Here is a 17,014-nt window from a genome sequence, read left to right as displayed (position 1 = left end):
TGATCCCATTGATCGCATCGTGGCTCATTATAATGGGCCGCGACCGACGCGATCAACCCGATTTACAGTTTAAAAATAATTTAACATTGTTCCCTATGGGAAAATCGCGTTGAACGCGTCGGTCACATCGCGGCCCCTTATTAGGGGCCGCGTTGGACGCGATCAACGCGATTTTCACTTTTACCGGCAAATAAGCTTGTAAATTAATGAAAATCGGGTCCATCGCGTCCATCTCATGCCTTAAGTACCTTAACTTAAGGCATGCGATCAATCCCAACGGGCGCCGTGCTAGGAAACAAGGGTACTTGTGTAGTATCACGGCTCCCACGATGGGCATCGTACAGGGAAAAATTGCATCGCATTGCATGAGATCGCATGTGATCTGATGCGATGCGATGTTATTTTTCACTGAAATTATGGACATGAGTTGAAATCATGTAAAATGCACCCCAAATGTCATTTTTCACACTGTACCACCCCCACTATCAACGCCAACCCGAAGCGTGGCGAGCACAGGGAGCCCGCGAGGGGCGGCGGTACGCGTCCTACGACCTTTTCATACCCCCACTATCCACGTCGGCGTGGAGTTGAGAATAGAAAGTGTGGCGAGCGCAGCGAGCCCCGAAGCGAGCCCCGCGAGGGGACACGGATATGGGCGCCCTTCTAGGTAAAGAGTACCCATGATTTCAACTCATGTCCATAATTTCAGTGAAAAAAACGACACCATGCGATTTTATTAAAAATGCATAAAAACACGGTAAGATCGCATCGCATCGATCATATGGCATGCGATGGCATGCGATGGGAGCCGTGATACTACACAAATACCGAAACAAGTACCAATGAGAAATTGACCATATTGGCCCATTTCCCATTGTTTCCTATGTAAAATCGGGTTGATCGCGTCGATCGCATCGCGGGTGGGCCGCGACCGACGTGATCAACGCGATTTTAACTTAAAAGTCAATTAACATGGTCCTCTATGAGAAAATCGGGTACTCTTTACCTAGAGGGGCGCCCATCGTGGCCATCTCGGGCATTGAATGCACAAAAAAATCGGGTGCGATGCGACCGACGCGATGCCCGCGATTTCCCATGGGGAACAATGTTAAATGTCTCAATTGACCCGATTTTCCTGTTCAATGCCTCAATTGACCCAATTTTTCCATAGGAAACAATGTTAAATGGTCTACAGAGGCCAAATATGCACCCTGAAGTGTGAAATGGCCACCCCAATTGTTAACGCCACCCCACGATCAACGTCAATCCGTGGCGAGCGCAGCGAGCCCACGAGGGGCGGCGGTACGCGTCCTACGACCTTTTCATACCCCCACTATCCACGTCGGCGTGGAGTTGAGAATAGAAAGTGTGGCGAGCGCAGCGAGCCACTGAGCCCGAAGCGTGGCGAGCGGACGCGGATACCTTCACAGGTATCAGCGTCCCCTCGCCACGCTTCGGGCTCAGTGGCTCGCTGCGCTCGCCACACTTTCTATTCTCAAATCCACGCCGACGTGGATAGTGGGGGTATGAAAAGGTCGTAGGACGCCGCCCCTCGCGGGCTTGCTGCGCTCGCCACGCTTCGGGTTCACGTTGATCGTGGGGTGGCGTTAACAATTGTGGGGGCCATTTCACACTTCAGGGTGCCTATTTGGCCTCTGCGGGCCATTTAACATTGTTTCCTATGGAAAAACCGGGTCAATTGAGGCATTGAACAGGAAAATCGGGTCAATTGAGACATTTAACATTGTTCCCTATGGGAAATCGCGGGCATCGCGTCGGTCGCATCGCACCCGATTTTTTAGTACATTCAATGCCCGCGATTTTTTACTAACGATGCGCACGAATAAAATCGTGGGCGCCGAAAATCGTGTTGATCGCGTCGGTCGCATCGCGGGTGGACGCGATCAACGCGATTTTCACTTTTACCGGCAATTAAGCTGGTAATTGGCATAAAATCGGGTCCATCGCGTCGATCGCATGCCTTAAGTACCTTAACTTAAGGCATTGCGATCAACCCCGACGGGCGCCGTGGAAGGAAACAAGTACCGTAATAACTGTCGGAGCGTGCACATTACGTTTCCATGGTAACCGTCTCGTGGGCGTGGCCAACCGCCTCTGATTGGCAGACTCCTGTTTACATCCAAATTTCAGTTGCTATGGCCACGCCCGGCGGAAGCGGAAGCCCAGGGCGAGCTGGGAGACAGGAGAGTACACAACGCCGGGACTGACAGGGAGTAGGAGGATGGTGTCCTGGATCATCTCCCGAGCTGTTGTGTGAGTAATACCGGGTACTGTCTTCGCAGCACTGGGGCAGGCAGCGTCCCCCAGCTGCTGACGGCGTGTTGAGACCGTTAGTGCTGCGGCATCAGGAGAGCTCCAGTTTACCCATGCCTCCTCTACTGGCCGGATAGTGAGGGCATATCCCGGGGCACCTGACCTGTCAACTGTGTCTAGTAGTTACCTGGCCAGGGCTGATCTATGCTCTGTGTAGGGGGCAGTGATGCATGTAGGAGGCATTGATGCATGTAGGGGGCATTGATGTACAGTATGCACAACCACAGTCACAACCATTATAGGTCCCTATTCTGTTCTCCTGACATCATGATCCCCTCCCAGCATGGGGCAGATCTCTCTGTATGTGCTGCTCGTCTGAGCATCTTTGGAGCACTGTAGATAAAGCTGCACTAAATGTAATCTTGACCTGTTAGGAATACAATACAGATGATGTTCTATATGCCACTTCCGCTCTAGTGAGGGCAGTTATAATCCCAATACATCAGTGGATGGCATACACCTGTTGTGTCCCAATAGGTTCTCATACATGTGGGAATGTGATATTGCAGGCTACATGTGCATGAATCAAACAGTCCACATAACCAGTTCCTGTAAGGTTGTCGCTCAGATGCGGACAGCTTCATTGGATAACCTTCATTGACTTTTTAGGGGAGCCATAGAGCGCATTGGGTATTCAACACCAGTTATGTCATGTCTATTATTCAGCCCTGTAATTTAGGCCTTGCTGTGTTTTAATACCAAATAGCCTTAAGCTGGGTACACATATGTACAATCGTCGGGCCGATCGATAAACGGCCAAAAACGCTCTTGGCCGTCCACGGTTGGTCGGTCGAAGGTTCTTTGCTGCTTAAAAATCATCCGACAGGACGGCTACATATCGGAACAAAAGTGCCGTGTGTACGCACGTTAGATCGATATGCAGGCCGTTCCTGCGATCATTCTACCAAAACCTGAACGCCCATCTGGGCGTAGACTAGCTGCGTCATCCCTCCAACAGCGCAGCATGTAAACAACAGGAAGTGTTCACCCATCCCTCGTTATTTAGCCCTGCCATGTAAAATAATCGTTGAAATCTGTATGCATTCATTAACATGACTATTAACAGCATTTCAATAGGGATTATATAGAGATAGATAGATATACCATGATCTGCTGTTCACATTATGACCATTATGATAATTTTGTGTACATTTTTTTCGTGTGAATAGCCAGATCGGGTGGTACAATCTTTTTCTTGCGATTGTTTGGACGGGAGTACGTCGGACGTCGCAAGTAAAATTGGACAGGTGTGTACGCCCAGATCGGTCGTGGCTTTTGGACGGTCGAACGTGTATATGGTCGATCGAACGGTCGCAAGAAAAATGAGATTGTATATATGTGTACCCAGCTTTAGTCTGTGACATGTAGGTAGGGTCCATCTGCTGTGTTTAGCTGCATGTACAAGCTGCCCTGTTATAACTGAAAAATTGGCATCTGCTGCAAGCAAAGGCTTTGTCATGTGATCCTTGCATAGGCCAAGCCATAAGGGCTATGGTTATGGTTGTCTTGTCCTATGTAGTCATATCAGTTTGAAAAATAAGAGATAATAGTGGGAATACCTGCCTCTGGCCTTATAGTGCCCTCCCCTTATAACATTCATGTGGTGATCCGTTCACTACATCTATATTGTCTGTCATAATGGTGCCACATTGTAAACCAGGGATGGGGAACCTTTGGCCCTTCAGCTGTTGCTGAACTTCACATCCCAGCATGCACTGCTACAGTTTTGCTATTTGGCCATGCTAAAACTTTAGCAAAGTATTCTGGGATGTGTAGTTCAACAACAGCTGGAGGGGCGAAGGTTCCCCATCCCTGTTGTAAACAGTGAAGATATTGTCACTAACTGTGGCCCTAGCTGAAACAGGTTGGGTCCCTCCACTTACAGCTACATTGCAGTAATAACAGCAGGGTGATCATTGCTGCAGGGCCAGGCTTCATAGTTGGATCTGTTAAATGAATAGAACATTATTATTTTCATGCTTTTGTAATAAGGGTTTTACCACATTTCCCCTATTATACACCCCCCCCCCCCACATCCCCTCCCCTTGGAGATGGCGCAGAAGGATTAAGTGGGTACTGTAGTTTATAATGAGCAAGGGCTCCTGTATGTTTAGGTTGGTGAGAGCTTCTTTTATGTAACAGTTATGCCTGTATTCAGCATTCTTAGTCATTATTTATCGGACCGAAACCTGTTTATGGGCAGAACTGGGTCATATTAAATGAATCACCATAAAGTTATATTTTTGACACTTTATTATTTAAAATATTATTATATATTTTTTTCCCCCATTGGAAAAACGTAATTTTATTAATGTCTTATAAAAGTGAACTCTGATTGTAAATACATGTGATTAATCTGCAGAGCATCACATGTAGAGACTACGTGACTGAATCACATTCACACCTAAAAATTATTACGTTTATTGTGCCCTTAAAAGCAGCCAACCTATTCATAAATTATTGCATCACGCTGTAATAAGAAGCAACTTGTTAATTACCTATTTTTCCTTGGTTTGTTTATTCGGAGTGTTATTTCTGAGATTTATGTGACTACCATGGCAACCACAGTCACATTATATAGGGCCTGATTCAGACCCAGTTGTATTGTTGCAAAAATTTGGTACAGTACAACTGGCGCCGGAGGTCTGTTGGCGGCCGTCTAGTACAGGACAAGCCTGCCCTTCTTGCCGGGACCCTTCCTGTGATGTTCTGTTTTGCTCCACAGCTAAATGATCACGTATGACCAGCAGCTCCCTGGCTGCGCATCGTAGCTGCGAAGCACGGCACAGGCTGTGACATCACGCTAACACCGCGGCCATCCCTCAGAGCGGCCCAGACAGTCCTACATTTTCTGGCAAGCTTGTAGAAAGCTCTCACATCCGCCACCCAATGGTCCGTCAGTCTCAGTGTTCCCGCACACATGCACTGGTGTACGAAAATCAGTCTGCTATTTTCGCCCCTCTGTGCATGGGTCTATATAAGGACCATATTGAGCAGATAGTCTTTGGAATGTCCACCTGAACTCTATTTTTGTGACATGCAGCGAGTCTCTGTCTGTAGCTGCAAGATATAAACCAGTGTATTTTGTGCCAGTTCTGCTTTGCCATCACATGACTTGATGTGAGTATGTGTCAGCCATGTTTGGTTGCCCTGCAGAGAGGTATTGTAATGGGTGTTAATGATTTGTAGGAGGAGAGATAGGAAATATGACTCTGACATGCTCAAAAGGTACATAACTTGCTAGTTGCAAAACATGTCTGTTGTAATTAGCTATACAGGTTGTTTTTTTCCCACAAGTTAGTGCATGTATAGATAAGCTGCTATTTACAGTCCTGAGGGAAGATTTATTAAAGCATGGATAGTGATATAAAGGAATGAGGATTAGCTCCTGTCATTTTTCAAATGCAGCCTGTAAAATAACAGGAACAAGCTGATTGGCTGGTACTTTATCTCTTTCAAATTTTATTACTCTCCAAGCTTTGATAAATCAATAAATAACAGCTGAAACAGTAAAAGTATCATTATTCTCCTGTAAGAAAGACTTTGGCTAGATATATGCACAATAAACACCCACACATGAAGAACACGCCTTACTTCATAAAGTGAAACTGGAAAGAGGTCTCTCCCGAGTGTGGAGAGGAAATAGGAGTGATGATGGTGAGAAGTCCATATTTAGCCCCCCCCATCTCCGTTCTGGATTATCCGTTTGGCCGGATTATGAGCCTACCTCTGTTTGACCCGCAAAGCTGCTTTGTGGATCCTCTATACCAGACATGTCCAAACTGTGGCCCTCCATCTGAAACTACACATCCCAGCATGCCTTGCCGTAGTGTTAGCATTTTCTAATGGCAAAACTGTGGCAAGGCATGATAGAACTTGTAGTTTCACAACAGCTGGAGGGCCGTAGTTTGGACATGCCTGTTCTATAAGATTTCCCTGCAGGCATGTGAATGGGTGTTTAGCATACACATCCATTCGCAGCCTTGTGGGAGCAAAATCATTAGATGGTCGCCAACCATTAAATGATTTTGCAAGCGCTCGCAGACATCAGCTGCCCACCCCCATACCCGAGTCATGGGCGACTCGCCATGGGAATGCCCATGAAATGCTGGGTATTCCCATGGGCATTCCGATGGTCTGCCACCCCGCTGCCCGCACTGCTGTGTGTGACTGGCTGGAGAATAATCAACTCACTGTTCCCGCTCGCACACAGAGGCTGCACATGCGCAGTCTCTAAAAAATCGCTCCCCTGTGCAAACTAGAATCACCCCCTATATGTGGGCTATACTAAATGTTCAAGGAAAAAGTGTTACTGATCATGAGGTATTAGGGGGATGATTCAGGTTGGTTTGCAAAAGCAAACTCCTTTAATGAACAAAACCATTTGCAGTGCAGGTGGGGCAGATGTAACATGTGCAAAGAGAGTTAGATTTGGGTGAGTTTGTTTCTGTGTAGAGTAAATACTGGCTGCTTTATTCTTGCACTGCAATTTAGATTTAAGTTTGAACAAACCTCACCCAAAATCTAACGCTCTCTGCACATGTTACATCAGCCCCACCTGCACTGCACATGGTTTTGCCCATTAAAGAAGGAGTTTGCTTTTGCAAACCAACTTGAATCACCCCTCTAATGCCTCACACCTCCGTGCTGTCATTAGTCCCTAGTGGGGTAGGATGCCTTCATCTACTGGCTCCACTGTGTGTAGGCGGCAAACATAGGCTAAGGTCTTGGCAAGAACCCCAATTAATCAGTCAATAATGCAATCCTAATTGTCCATGGTTATGTCCAGCACTCCTACCTGCGATCTGTCGTTGCCCTCTTTATTTAAGCTTGTACTAGATATGTAAACAAAGCAACACAGGGAAGGTTTTACTGGTTTATAATGAGTCATATTATTACATGGCATGAAATGTGTACAGATATACAGGGAGCTGTCATACTGTACATGTAGAACATTGGTGACGACTGCTGCACACAGAAGCTAAATGTCCTAACACAGATAAAAGGCTGCAGCCTATGGTTAGGGGTATTCCTGTAATCAGACAGGCTGGGCAGCTCAACCACTGCTGTAGAACTGCTGATTGGCACTACCCCCTGGCTTACACAAACCTGTGTCTAATGTGAAATCAGTACCAGCCTGACTGTCTAATGTGGTCTCCTTGTACCTATGTAATCTTGCTGCATGTTCTAGCCCCTTTTATATACAACACTAGGAAACCCTTGTGGTGTCCTAGAAATCCCTTTTTTTTTCTTTTTTCTTTTTTTAAGTAGGTTCCAGGTGCTTTGTACTGGGATGCAGTTAACAACTATTATGTCTATCCTGTTGGTGTTTAGATTATTTTGTCTGTTGTACACAGCACAGTGTGTTGGTGGTAGTGAGGGTGTTGGTTTGTGTCTGTATTGCTTGTTTTTTTTTTTGTCTCATTTGTTATGTGTCAAACTGTTGTCATTTTGTCCTTGTCCAACAGGCTCGTCTTCGGTTTGTTGTATCCTGCGTATTCCTCGTACAAAGCTGTAAAAACCAAGAATGTTCGTGAATATGTAAGTATATCATACACATACATACACACATACATACATACATACATACATACATACATACGCCAGTATTCCAGATTCTACAGCCTGGGATCACTGGGAGACAGTGACATTGTGAAGATCTCTATGATCCATTTTCATGAGGTTCTGGTTCCCAGTGAAGGGATAAGGTACTTGCAACCACCATTATGTTTGCAGAATGGCCACCTCAAAAGCTGCGCCTGGATTATCACAGTGGCTCATGGGTCTGTGGGGCAAGATGGCGGCTTCTATGGATAAAGGTTTTCCTAACAAAAGAACAGGATCGGCTTTGTGGCCGAGTGTAGAGACGGGGATTGTTGTGTGAAATGAGAGGGAAGGAGTGTGTGTGTGTGTGTGTGTTGGCTGAGCAGTGCATTTGCCTACACTTTCCTAGGTGTGACATAAAATATCCCATGGCTGCCACATGTGATGGCAAAAGGCCCCATTATTTAGTGTAGAGTGAAGAAGTTGCCCATAGCAACCAATCGATATCTACCTTTCATATAATGAAATGTACAGGTACTTGATAATTGCATCCTGATTGATTGCTATAGGCAACTTCTCCACTCTATTCACAGCTTAATACCATAAACCCCTCAGTCACTTAATGAAGTACCATTTTGAAAAGTACACGAGGCTGTGCACCCTAGTGCTACAGAGATTGCCTCATATACTGACCAGGTCATGTGACTGATTAGTGAATTATTATGCTGCATTTCCTAAATGTTGGTTCAGTGCACAATGTGGCGTCTGCACTGTGTGGGCGGGTAACACATGCCCCCCTTCTTTTCCTCTTTTTAATTTTGAGGAGAAACTTGGTGCTGGTAAATATTAGCTATGATGGCAGATATCTGTTCAGGGACTAGAAAGGACTAGAAATGTACCTTAAATGTAACTGTGTAGAGATGAGCGTCTTTTCATGTGACTTCGTCTGTTGAAATGTGTCTGTTTCTGTTTTGTGTGCGACTGCGGCTGTATCTGCATACGAAATGCTACGTTACAGTGTTTTCCTGAAAAACAGCCACTGACACTTTAGCATTCCGTATACAGATTTAACCACGGTTGCACACAGAACATGCTTTATATTTTAATCAGCAGAAGCTGCTTGTGTATCATATTCGCCTAGCAAATAAGATCTGTTTTCAGGCATCTCGCAGTGCATGGCGTATTGAAGCAAGATGTATAAGGACACATCTGTATGCCAAATGACTCTCTGACAATTTGCTCTAGGTACAAAAGCTGAATGCTACATTGATCAGGGGGTTCGAATAGTCTGTAAATACAGATAACCGTTTAGTTAAAGGGATTATCTAGGCTCATGCCCTTTGTGTATGGTGTTATTTTCCTGACTGATGAGCTCTCTTCCTTTCTCCTCTCAGGTGCGCTGGATGATGTACTGGATAGTTTTCGCTCTGTTCATGACGGTAGAAACATTTACAGACATGTTTATGTCCTGGTAAGAGATCTGCCATGTGGTGCCCTCCTGCTTTCTGCTGTGTCTGACAGGTTTCCCTTAACATCCCATGTCGCAGTTTAATTTCCCCTCTGTCGGTATGGCAGCATTGGGCCTCATTCGGAGATGAAAGCAATGTCCATGTCGTGCTCAGTGGATGAATTTTTTTTATTTCTTTGCCACTGCACATGCGCCTTATAATTCTGACATATTGTGGACATTTTGGTGCTGTGGGTCCAGGGTCTAAAGGTGCGTACACACTAGGCGATAACAGGTGCTGATATGGACGTGCATATTGTCTAGTGTGTACTATGTACTGTATCATTACTGGCTCATTATTCCCTCATCTTCCATAGTCTAATTGCCATTTGAATGGTTCTATACCCATAAATCACTTCTGTGGCTTTAGTCATCCAGTTCTTAACAGGAGTTGAAACAAGATGTTGGTGTCATTAAGTAATACTTTCATTCACAAATGTCCTGTTTGGTGTCCTTTATTTCCCCATTATTGCTTATTGTCCATTCTTTGTTCTCTGCAGGTTCCCATTTTACTACGAGATTAAAATGGCTTTTGTTATCTGGCTGCTGTCTCCATACACACGAGGAGCCAGCCTGCTGTACAGGAAGTGTGTGCATCCTGCCTTGTCCCTGAGGGAGAAGGTAATCCTGAGTAGGGATATCTAGCTATCTCTGACTGCATGGGTGTGATTTTCCTGCCTGTGATAACAGGGGAATATACATTTATATGATAAAGGGTAAAGGTTACAAATTTCTGCTGCTGAGAGAGAAGTCATTTAATTGGATTAGTTTAAATTTAAAATGCGCTGACATGTCCAAACAAGCTGTGAAGTATTAGTGGGAGAAAAGTGCTTTAGAAATGATTCTTAGGTACTTGTGAGTTATCCGGGCGTCCGATTTTTAAATCGGGTCGGATCGGGACATCGCATCGCATGCGACCATCGGATGACCGGATGACCCGATTTTTCCATAGGAATCAATGTTAAAATGGACTGAGTCCATTTTAACATGGAATTCAATGGGAAAAAGGGGTCCTTTTCATACCCCTACTATCCAAGTGGGCATGGAGTTGGATATAAACCTGTGGCGAGCGTAGCGAGCCACCGAGCCCCGCGAGGGGACACGGAATACCGTCCCCTCGCGGGGCTCGCTTCGCTCGCCACGCTTCGGGCTCGGTGGCTCGCTACGCTCGCCACAGGTTTATATCCAGCTCCATGCCCACTTGGATAGTAGGGGTATGAAAAGGACCCCTTTTTCCCATTGAATTCCATGTTAAAATGGACTCAGTCCATTTTAACATTGATTCCTATGGAAAAATCGGGTCATCGCATCCGATGGTCGCATGCGATGCGATGCGATATCGCATCGCATCTGATTGTATGCCTTAACTTAAGGCATACAATCAAAAAATCGGACGCCCAGATAACTCACAAGTACCGATTCTTAATATGTCTTACTATATATTGGGCCAGGCTGCTTTTAATAAATCATTCTTAGGGGTACATCCCATAGAAATGACATCACTATCCTTGTGAGACCCTGTGTGAAGCACCCCCAGTACCTCACACTGCGCTGGAAAGCCAGGGTAATGACATCACTGCACTTATTAAGCACCCCCAGTACATCACACTGCGCTGGAAAGCCAGGGTAATGACATCACTGCACTTATTAAGCACCCCCAGTACATCACACTGACGGACTTTCAGCTTCTGCAATGGAATCCGGAAACAGTCCCAGCAAAATCCACATGTGGAGATGCCGCAAACCATGATGGGAAACCTATATCTGTCATGCCCATCGTAGTGAGTTTTGTTGGTAATAACGTTACAAATTACACAAGTGGCTGTGGGGTGGAAAAGTGGCAAATGAAAAGCTTAATATGAAATAGTTATTACAGCCCCCTTTTAAAGGACCTAACCATCCAATCTTAGCTGGTTGTGCGACAAATCGTGTGCACACAATGCGCACTCCTGCGGGTCGTGAGGTCAGTCCACAGATAAGACTTGCTACATGTCTCATGATTTAGGGGAACCACGACCTGTATAAAATGATCTGAACTGAACCCCTTATCTGGGTTTGTGCAATGACACTTATGTCTAGTTGCTGCTTCTGTTGGTTGGTATGTCCTTGTCCACATTATTAGGAAACTATTGATTCTTTTGAGTACTTGTGCCACTTGATAGTGAGGGTTTGCCTGTCTTTTGCTATTGGCAGGAAGCCGCAGGCTCTCCTCGGTGGGAGAGATTCACATAGCAACACCAGCTCCCCGCTCACTTCAGATAACCACACTCTGCCTGGTGGGCGGAGTCTAACATTCATCCGGCACCTGTATAATTAGCAGGAATCCATCATTCGTAAGCGAGGCACTCTTACATTATACAGCTGCATATTGGCTGAGTGGTGATTTAATTGCTACTAAACTGTTACTTTACAGTCCTTAAATCACTGACTTGTTGTTTGTGCACATACCAGCTTGTAGTGTCCTTCTCTGTAGCACTGGGACACTTAATGGTCCTCTTGTGACAAGTGCTTCTCATTTGGCTCAGAAAGCAGATGTGCTCCTGGGTTTTGGCTCAAGAGAAGATTTCTTCAGAACAATTTGGCTTCTTGTAGGGTCAAACACAAATGTGTGTCAATATTTTCAGTCTCCTCCTGTGGATGAAATATTGGTTCTTTCTTGGCCAGTTTACCTGTGCTATACTGGAAGGGAAGGCTTTCTCGGGTGTGGTATAGGGATCCGTTATTAACCTGACGTCGGGATCCTGACTGGCTGGGCCCAGACAGCATGGTGAACGCAACTAAGCTCCTTGCGGGCTCGCTGCGGGTAGCGAGCCACCTATTCTATTCTCCCTCTATAGGGGTCGTGAACCCCCATGAGGGAAAAGAGCCGCTGGCCGTCGGGAACCAGGCTGTCTGTGTTTTGACAGTCAGCATCCAGCATTCTATCTGGCTATGTGTCTTTGGTATGACTTACTGCCTGGCATCCAGTGGGTATCCGGCTTTACACATTGCCATTCTAGCTGTGGCAGAAGAGGGTGTTCCTGGGCAGGCATCAGACATTAATTAGAAGCATATATAGTTATGGAAATTACCAGGGGGCAACGTATGGGCTCCAAGGGGCCTTTCTTTCCTTCCCTATATGAGGGCTTTGTGATGAATCCCCCATTTGGTGCGAAGGGCATTTAATGTGGCAGGTGCAGTGGCTGTCTGACCACCTATGTCTATATCTGTATCTCTGATCATAGCCACTTGCACTCACGCCACACTCCCACTGAACAAACCTTTTTAGAGGGGAATGCCCGTCCCCTGTCATGCACACTATCTAATGGCTGGCCCGGTAATAACAGCACCTGCGTGCGCACACTCGGGGTAGTGTGTGCGCACACTCAGGGTAATGTGTGCGCTGCAGGAGTTCCAGGATTTCTCATGTATTGCGCAGGTGCATATCACTCAGTTACTTGCACGCCCGTGTTGCGTGCTGCTCTGAATGACTCCCTGTATTTCTGGTCCGGTTACAGAAGTCTCTCCTGAAGTGAGTTCTCTACTTTTGTCTCCTCAGGCTTAGCTTCCTTTTTGTAATACAAGTGTCACTTCTCCAGACAGCAGTATGTTCTCTATAGTAACACATTAAGCTACAATTGTGTTATTTGGCCGCACATTGGATATCTCCAGCCTATTTTGTGAACATACTGAAGAGACTGGTTGCACCGACCTCGTATATTCTTTCTGCAGATCACTTTTTATACAAAAGTTTATACCGTTATCAGTCTGGGATTCTTCAACTTGGACATGACTGAGATGTCTTCGGAGTTGCTATGGTAACAGCAGCCATAGGTCTAATAAGGGAATGCAGCCTGCATACATTACTGATCTGGGCTGTATCCTAGGGTGCAGCAGCAAGTCCTAAGAAACGGCATTGGCCGGAGGCGTAACCCATGAAGTAACGTAAGCAGGTCGGCGCAACTATAACATAGGGCTAGTTAATCTTAGTCCTCCGACAGAGATCTCGGTAATTGTGTAATAACTGGGTGCCCGATTTTAAGATCGGGTCAGAAAACCGCATCGCATGGATTCAATGTTAACATGGTCCTGTTCATTTACCCACTATCCAAGTGGGCATAGAGTTGATTTTATATATTACTTAAAATGTATTCCGCGGCCCATCACGGGGCTCGCCACGCTTCGGGCACGGTGGCTTGCTGCGCTCGCCACGCTATATAAAATCAACTCTATTCCCACTTGGATAGTGGGGAAATGAACAGGACCTTGACATTGAATCCTATGCAGCATCGCATCTGATTGTATGCCTTAAGGTAAGGCATACAATCACAAAATCGGGCGCCCAGATATTACACAAGTACCGATATCTCCATTTTGAGAAACTGGGGTCCTCACCACCTCCTTCTTTCCTGCCCTCAAACTATCAGTCTGATTCCATAATACATCTTTCAACAAACATTAGTACTTTGTGACCTGCAGTGCAGCTTCGTCCACACCCGAATTAGGCCCCTTGTTAGTTGGAATCACAATGCATTCTGGTCATTATGGGCAATTTGTTTTCTGGGCTGATGGTAAGCACATTTGTGGCTAGACTACCAGAATACTGAGAATTCATAGGTTGCTGGGAGGATGTCATTTGATCTAGGACAATTATTTCTGGTATATCCACATTCCCAAGTGACTGGCCTGTGACAGTGTTACTGAGGCTCCAGATACTTCTCTGCTTTATAGGTCAGCGAGTCAGAGTGTGAGAGCAGCTTGTTAGAATCACACCAAGGTGATGTAATATGTGCAGGGTATTAAACCAGAAGCATTGTCTTCTTAATGTTCTAGTTCAGACCTTGCATGAAGTCCATACATCTGTTACATGAAAAGCAATGTTTAGTTCAGTAACTGGTCTGGATGCTGCCCATAGCATTGTCTTGTAGTTCACATTCCAGCAGTAAGTGTGGAAGCGGGTGACTTGGGGGAGGTGTATAACGGAACATTCTGCCATTGCAGTCCAGAGCCTAAAACAAGTGCTCTGTGTTTTTTTTTTTTTTTTTTTTAATAGAACTATGCAACGTTCCAAGTCGTGTTGTAACTCTGGCTCACACAGCATGTGGCTCTCAAATTGTTGTGGAACTAAAAGTCCCAGCAAAGCCGCTATACAGAGTGGCGATTATCCACCTACTCTAATGTGAATATTTCTGGGAAGCTTGCATCCACCCATGTTTGTGTCGGCTGATGCAGGACAACCTGCGGTTTCCATCTGTTATAGGAACGCAGACTTGCTGTAGTAAGTGCGTACACAAGCAGGCATTCAGTACTTGTCCTGGGCCCCTTACCTCTGTGTCCTCCCTGACAGCTGTCTCTGCAGGCTGCTCTTGAATTCCAAAGGCTGCTGCTTCTGTCCTGACCTGTTTCTTACCTCAGAGAACAGCTGCAGGAAGAGCACCTGTGGAATACCTGATTGTTAACCTGTAAGTCGCTATGAATGTCTCACACAATTGACCCAAATCTCTGTTTCTCTTTCTAGGAGATAGACTCTTATATTGTGCAGGCAAAAGAGCGAAGCTACGAATCTGTGGTGACACTTGGAAGGAAAGGTCTGAACATCGCAGCCACTGCTGCTGTACAAGCTGCTACCAAGGTACTTCCTGACACCCACATTCCATGCAGCACTGTCAAACACAAGGTGCTAATTAGCATAGTCTTTATTTAGGAGTCACCAATGACCTTAGTCAGATCCTGTCCGACACACTGGCAATCCTAGAGGACAGGGCTTTCTTGTATAATATATATATTTCACCCATGTTTGTCATGACGAAACACGTTGGACTTTTTCTTTACATACCACGAACTTACCAACCCACTAGAGATACTATTGTAATTACTTATGTACTTGGAAAAACATTTTGTGTACATTCTCACACCTTGAAAGGTGTTTTTTTATGTTTAAAAACGTGACCATAAACCAACGTTTCGGGGACTAGCCCCTTTGTCAAGGTGTGGATAGAACAATGTGTAAACGCTGTGACGCTGTTTGCAGCGTCACATCCGGCCAATACACTTCCAGCGGTGGGCTCCCGGCGTCTCAGGGCTCCGTGAATCGGTGTTGCACTCCATATATCATTTCAGTTAAAATAGAACTTCTTTTATTCAGAAGTTCTATTGCAACTTAAATGACATCTGGAGTGCCGCGTTGTTGCTGTTTGTATCTACATTATATGCTGGCAGCCGGTGGTTACGTGAAGCAAGTGGCTTTGCCGAACACCCTACCTGGCCCTGACTCTGGTGAGTAACTGGATAAATCTAGTTAATCGCCGGGGTCAGGGCCAGTGTACTCAGCGAACACTAGCCCTGACAGATCGCTCAGCACACAGCGCTGACCCATCGGAATTGGGATGATAACACGGTGCTCTGAGTTAACAACCCCTAGCTGCCTGCACTGGTGGGGGACATTCCTGGTCCCCTTATTTAAGGCAGAAATAACAAAGGCCAGTGCTGGCGTTCTGGGCTTGGGAAAGTCAATGGGCTGATGTCTGATGGTCCGGTTGGAATTCAGGCAACAATAACTGTAGGCTGGGTGTTGTGGATGAACCAACGAAAAGGAGATGTTGGTGCTCTGGGGTTACTGCAGTCACTGTGCTGGTGTCAAGTAAATCAGCAGTGTCGCTACGTGTGTCGCCCCTTCACTCTCTCTGCACATGTTACATCATTCGTTATCAGCATCAGACTACTAGCACATAGAGGCTTTCACCTTCAGTCCCTCCATGCTCTGCCACGTGGCCTCCTGTATCTTGGTGCTTTATTATAACCGGTGGATGCTAATAGTTTATTTGAAGGGTTATATGTGTTTCTATTGTGTTCACAATAAATATCATTTAGTGAGAACTTTTTCATGTTTTGCACAAATATTTCGCCTAGAATTTAGATCCGGTCTTTGCTCTGTTTCCCTCTGTAGGGCCAGGGGGCGCTAGTGGGGCGTCTGCGTAGTTTCAGTATGCATGACTTGAGAGAGCTCCCGGATGATGCGCCCATACACTACAGAGACCCCCTGTATCCGGATGCAGCTGAGCTCCATCGCCGCCCTATTGGTGAGTTGTTTTGCAGGATGCCGGTGATGCTAGATACTGTATAAAGGAAACGACTAAGCTTTATGTGATGGGGATTGGGGAACTTGGTGGATGAGGCCACTGCTGTTCTAGCATCTCTGTAACATGACCATCTTCTGTAGGTTACGGCACTCAATCCCAGGTCGACAGCGACTCCATGGATGAGCGGTGGTCAGACACCGAAACCAAATCCTCAGCAAGAACACGAGGTGGCCTACCTCCCAGACCTATGCAGAGAAGCCAGAGCCTGAGGGTCAGTAAGAAGAAGGTGGTAACCAGGGAGGTAAGGAGCTTGTAGCACTAGCCTGCGGTATATGGCTTGTCTTATGGTTATATTGGGGCACTGGCCTGGGATAACCTGAATCTCAACACTCTTCCCCCTTGGATAAATTGCAGGCGTCTACCAGGAGCAGCAAACCCAGAGCGAAGAAGAAGGCGGTGCAGTCTGAATCCGAAATGTAACTTATGGCAGTGGCTGCGGATGGACTTTCAAGCTGCAACCTCAATCGTTGAAAGCTGAAAACACTGAATGTTAAACCTAATTTAATGCTCA

At 46.0% G+C, this 17,014-nt stretch overlaps 1 protein-coding gene across 1 annotated transcript; it reads left to right on the top strand.

The window, feature by feature from the left end:
* Positions 1 to 2,077: 2,077 nt before the first annotated feature.
* Positions 2,078 to 17,014, top strand: REEP4 (receptor accessory protein 4). Its single transcript, XM_083184818.1, has 8 exons — positions 2,078 to 2,274; positions 7,803 to 7,875; positions 9,273 to 9,349; positions 9,886 to 10,006; positions 14,883 to 14,996; positions 16,311 to 16,443; positions 16,584 to 16,744; positions 16,858 to 17,014. Exons 1-8 carry the CDS (start codon positions 2,243 to 2,245, stop codon positions 16,921 to 16,923), a joined length of 777 nt encoding a protein of 258 aa, XP_083040944.1. The 5' UTR covers positions 2,078 to 2,242; the 3' UTR covers positions 16,924 to 17,014.

The sequence above is a fragment of the Crinia signifera genome, chromosome 4, assembly GCF_055691185.1.
Source record: "Crinia signifera chromosome 4, ASM5569118v1, whole genome shotgun sequence".
In the NCBI taxonomy this organism is placed as follows: domain Eukaryota; kingdom Metazoa; phylum Chordata; class Amphibia; order Anura; family Myobatrachidae; genus Crinia; species Crinia signifera.
This window is presented reverse-complemented; position numbering and strand designations above follow the sequence as displayed.

Excerpts from the sequence above, each read along its gene's own strand:
- REEP4 (XM_083184818.1), top strand. The coding sequence starts at position 2,243 with ATGGTGTCCTGGATCATCTCCCGAGCTGTTGT. Across the intron at positions 9,350-9,885 it reads ACAGACATGTTTATGTCCTG|GTTCCCATTTTACTACGAGA; the intron begins GTAAGAGATCTG and ends TGTTCTCTGCAG. Across the intron at positions 16,745-16,857 it reads AGAAGGTGGTAACCAGGGAG|GCGTCTACCAGGAGCAGCAA; the intron begins GTAAGGAGCTTG and ends GATAAATTGCAG.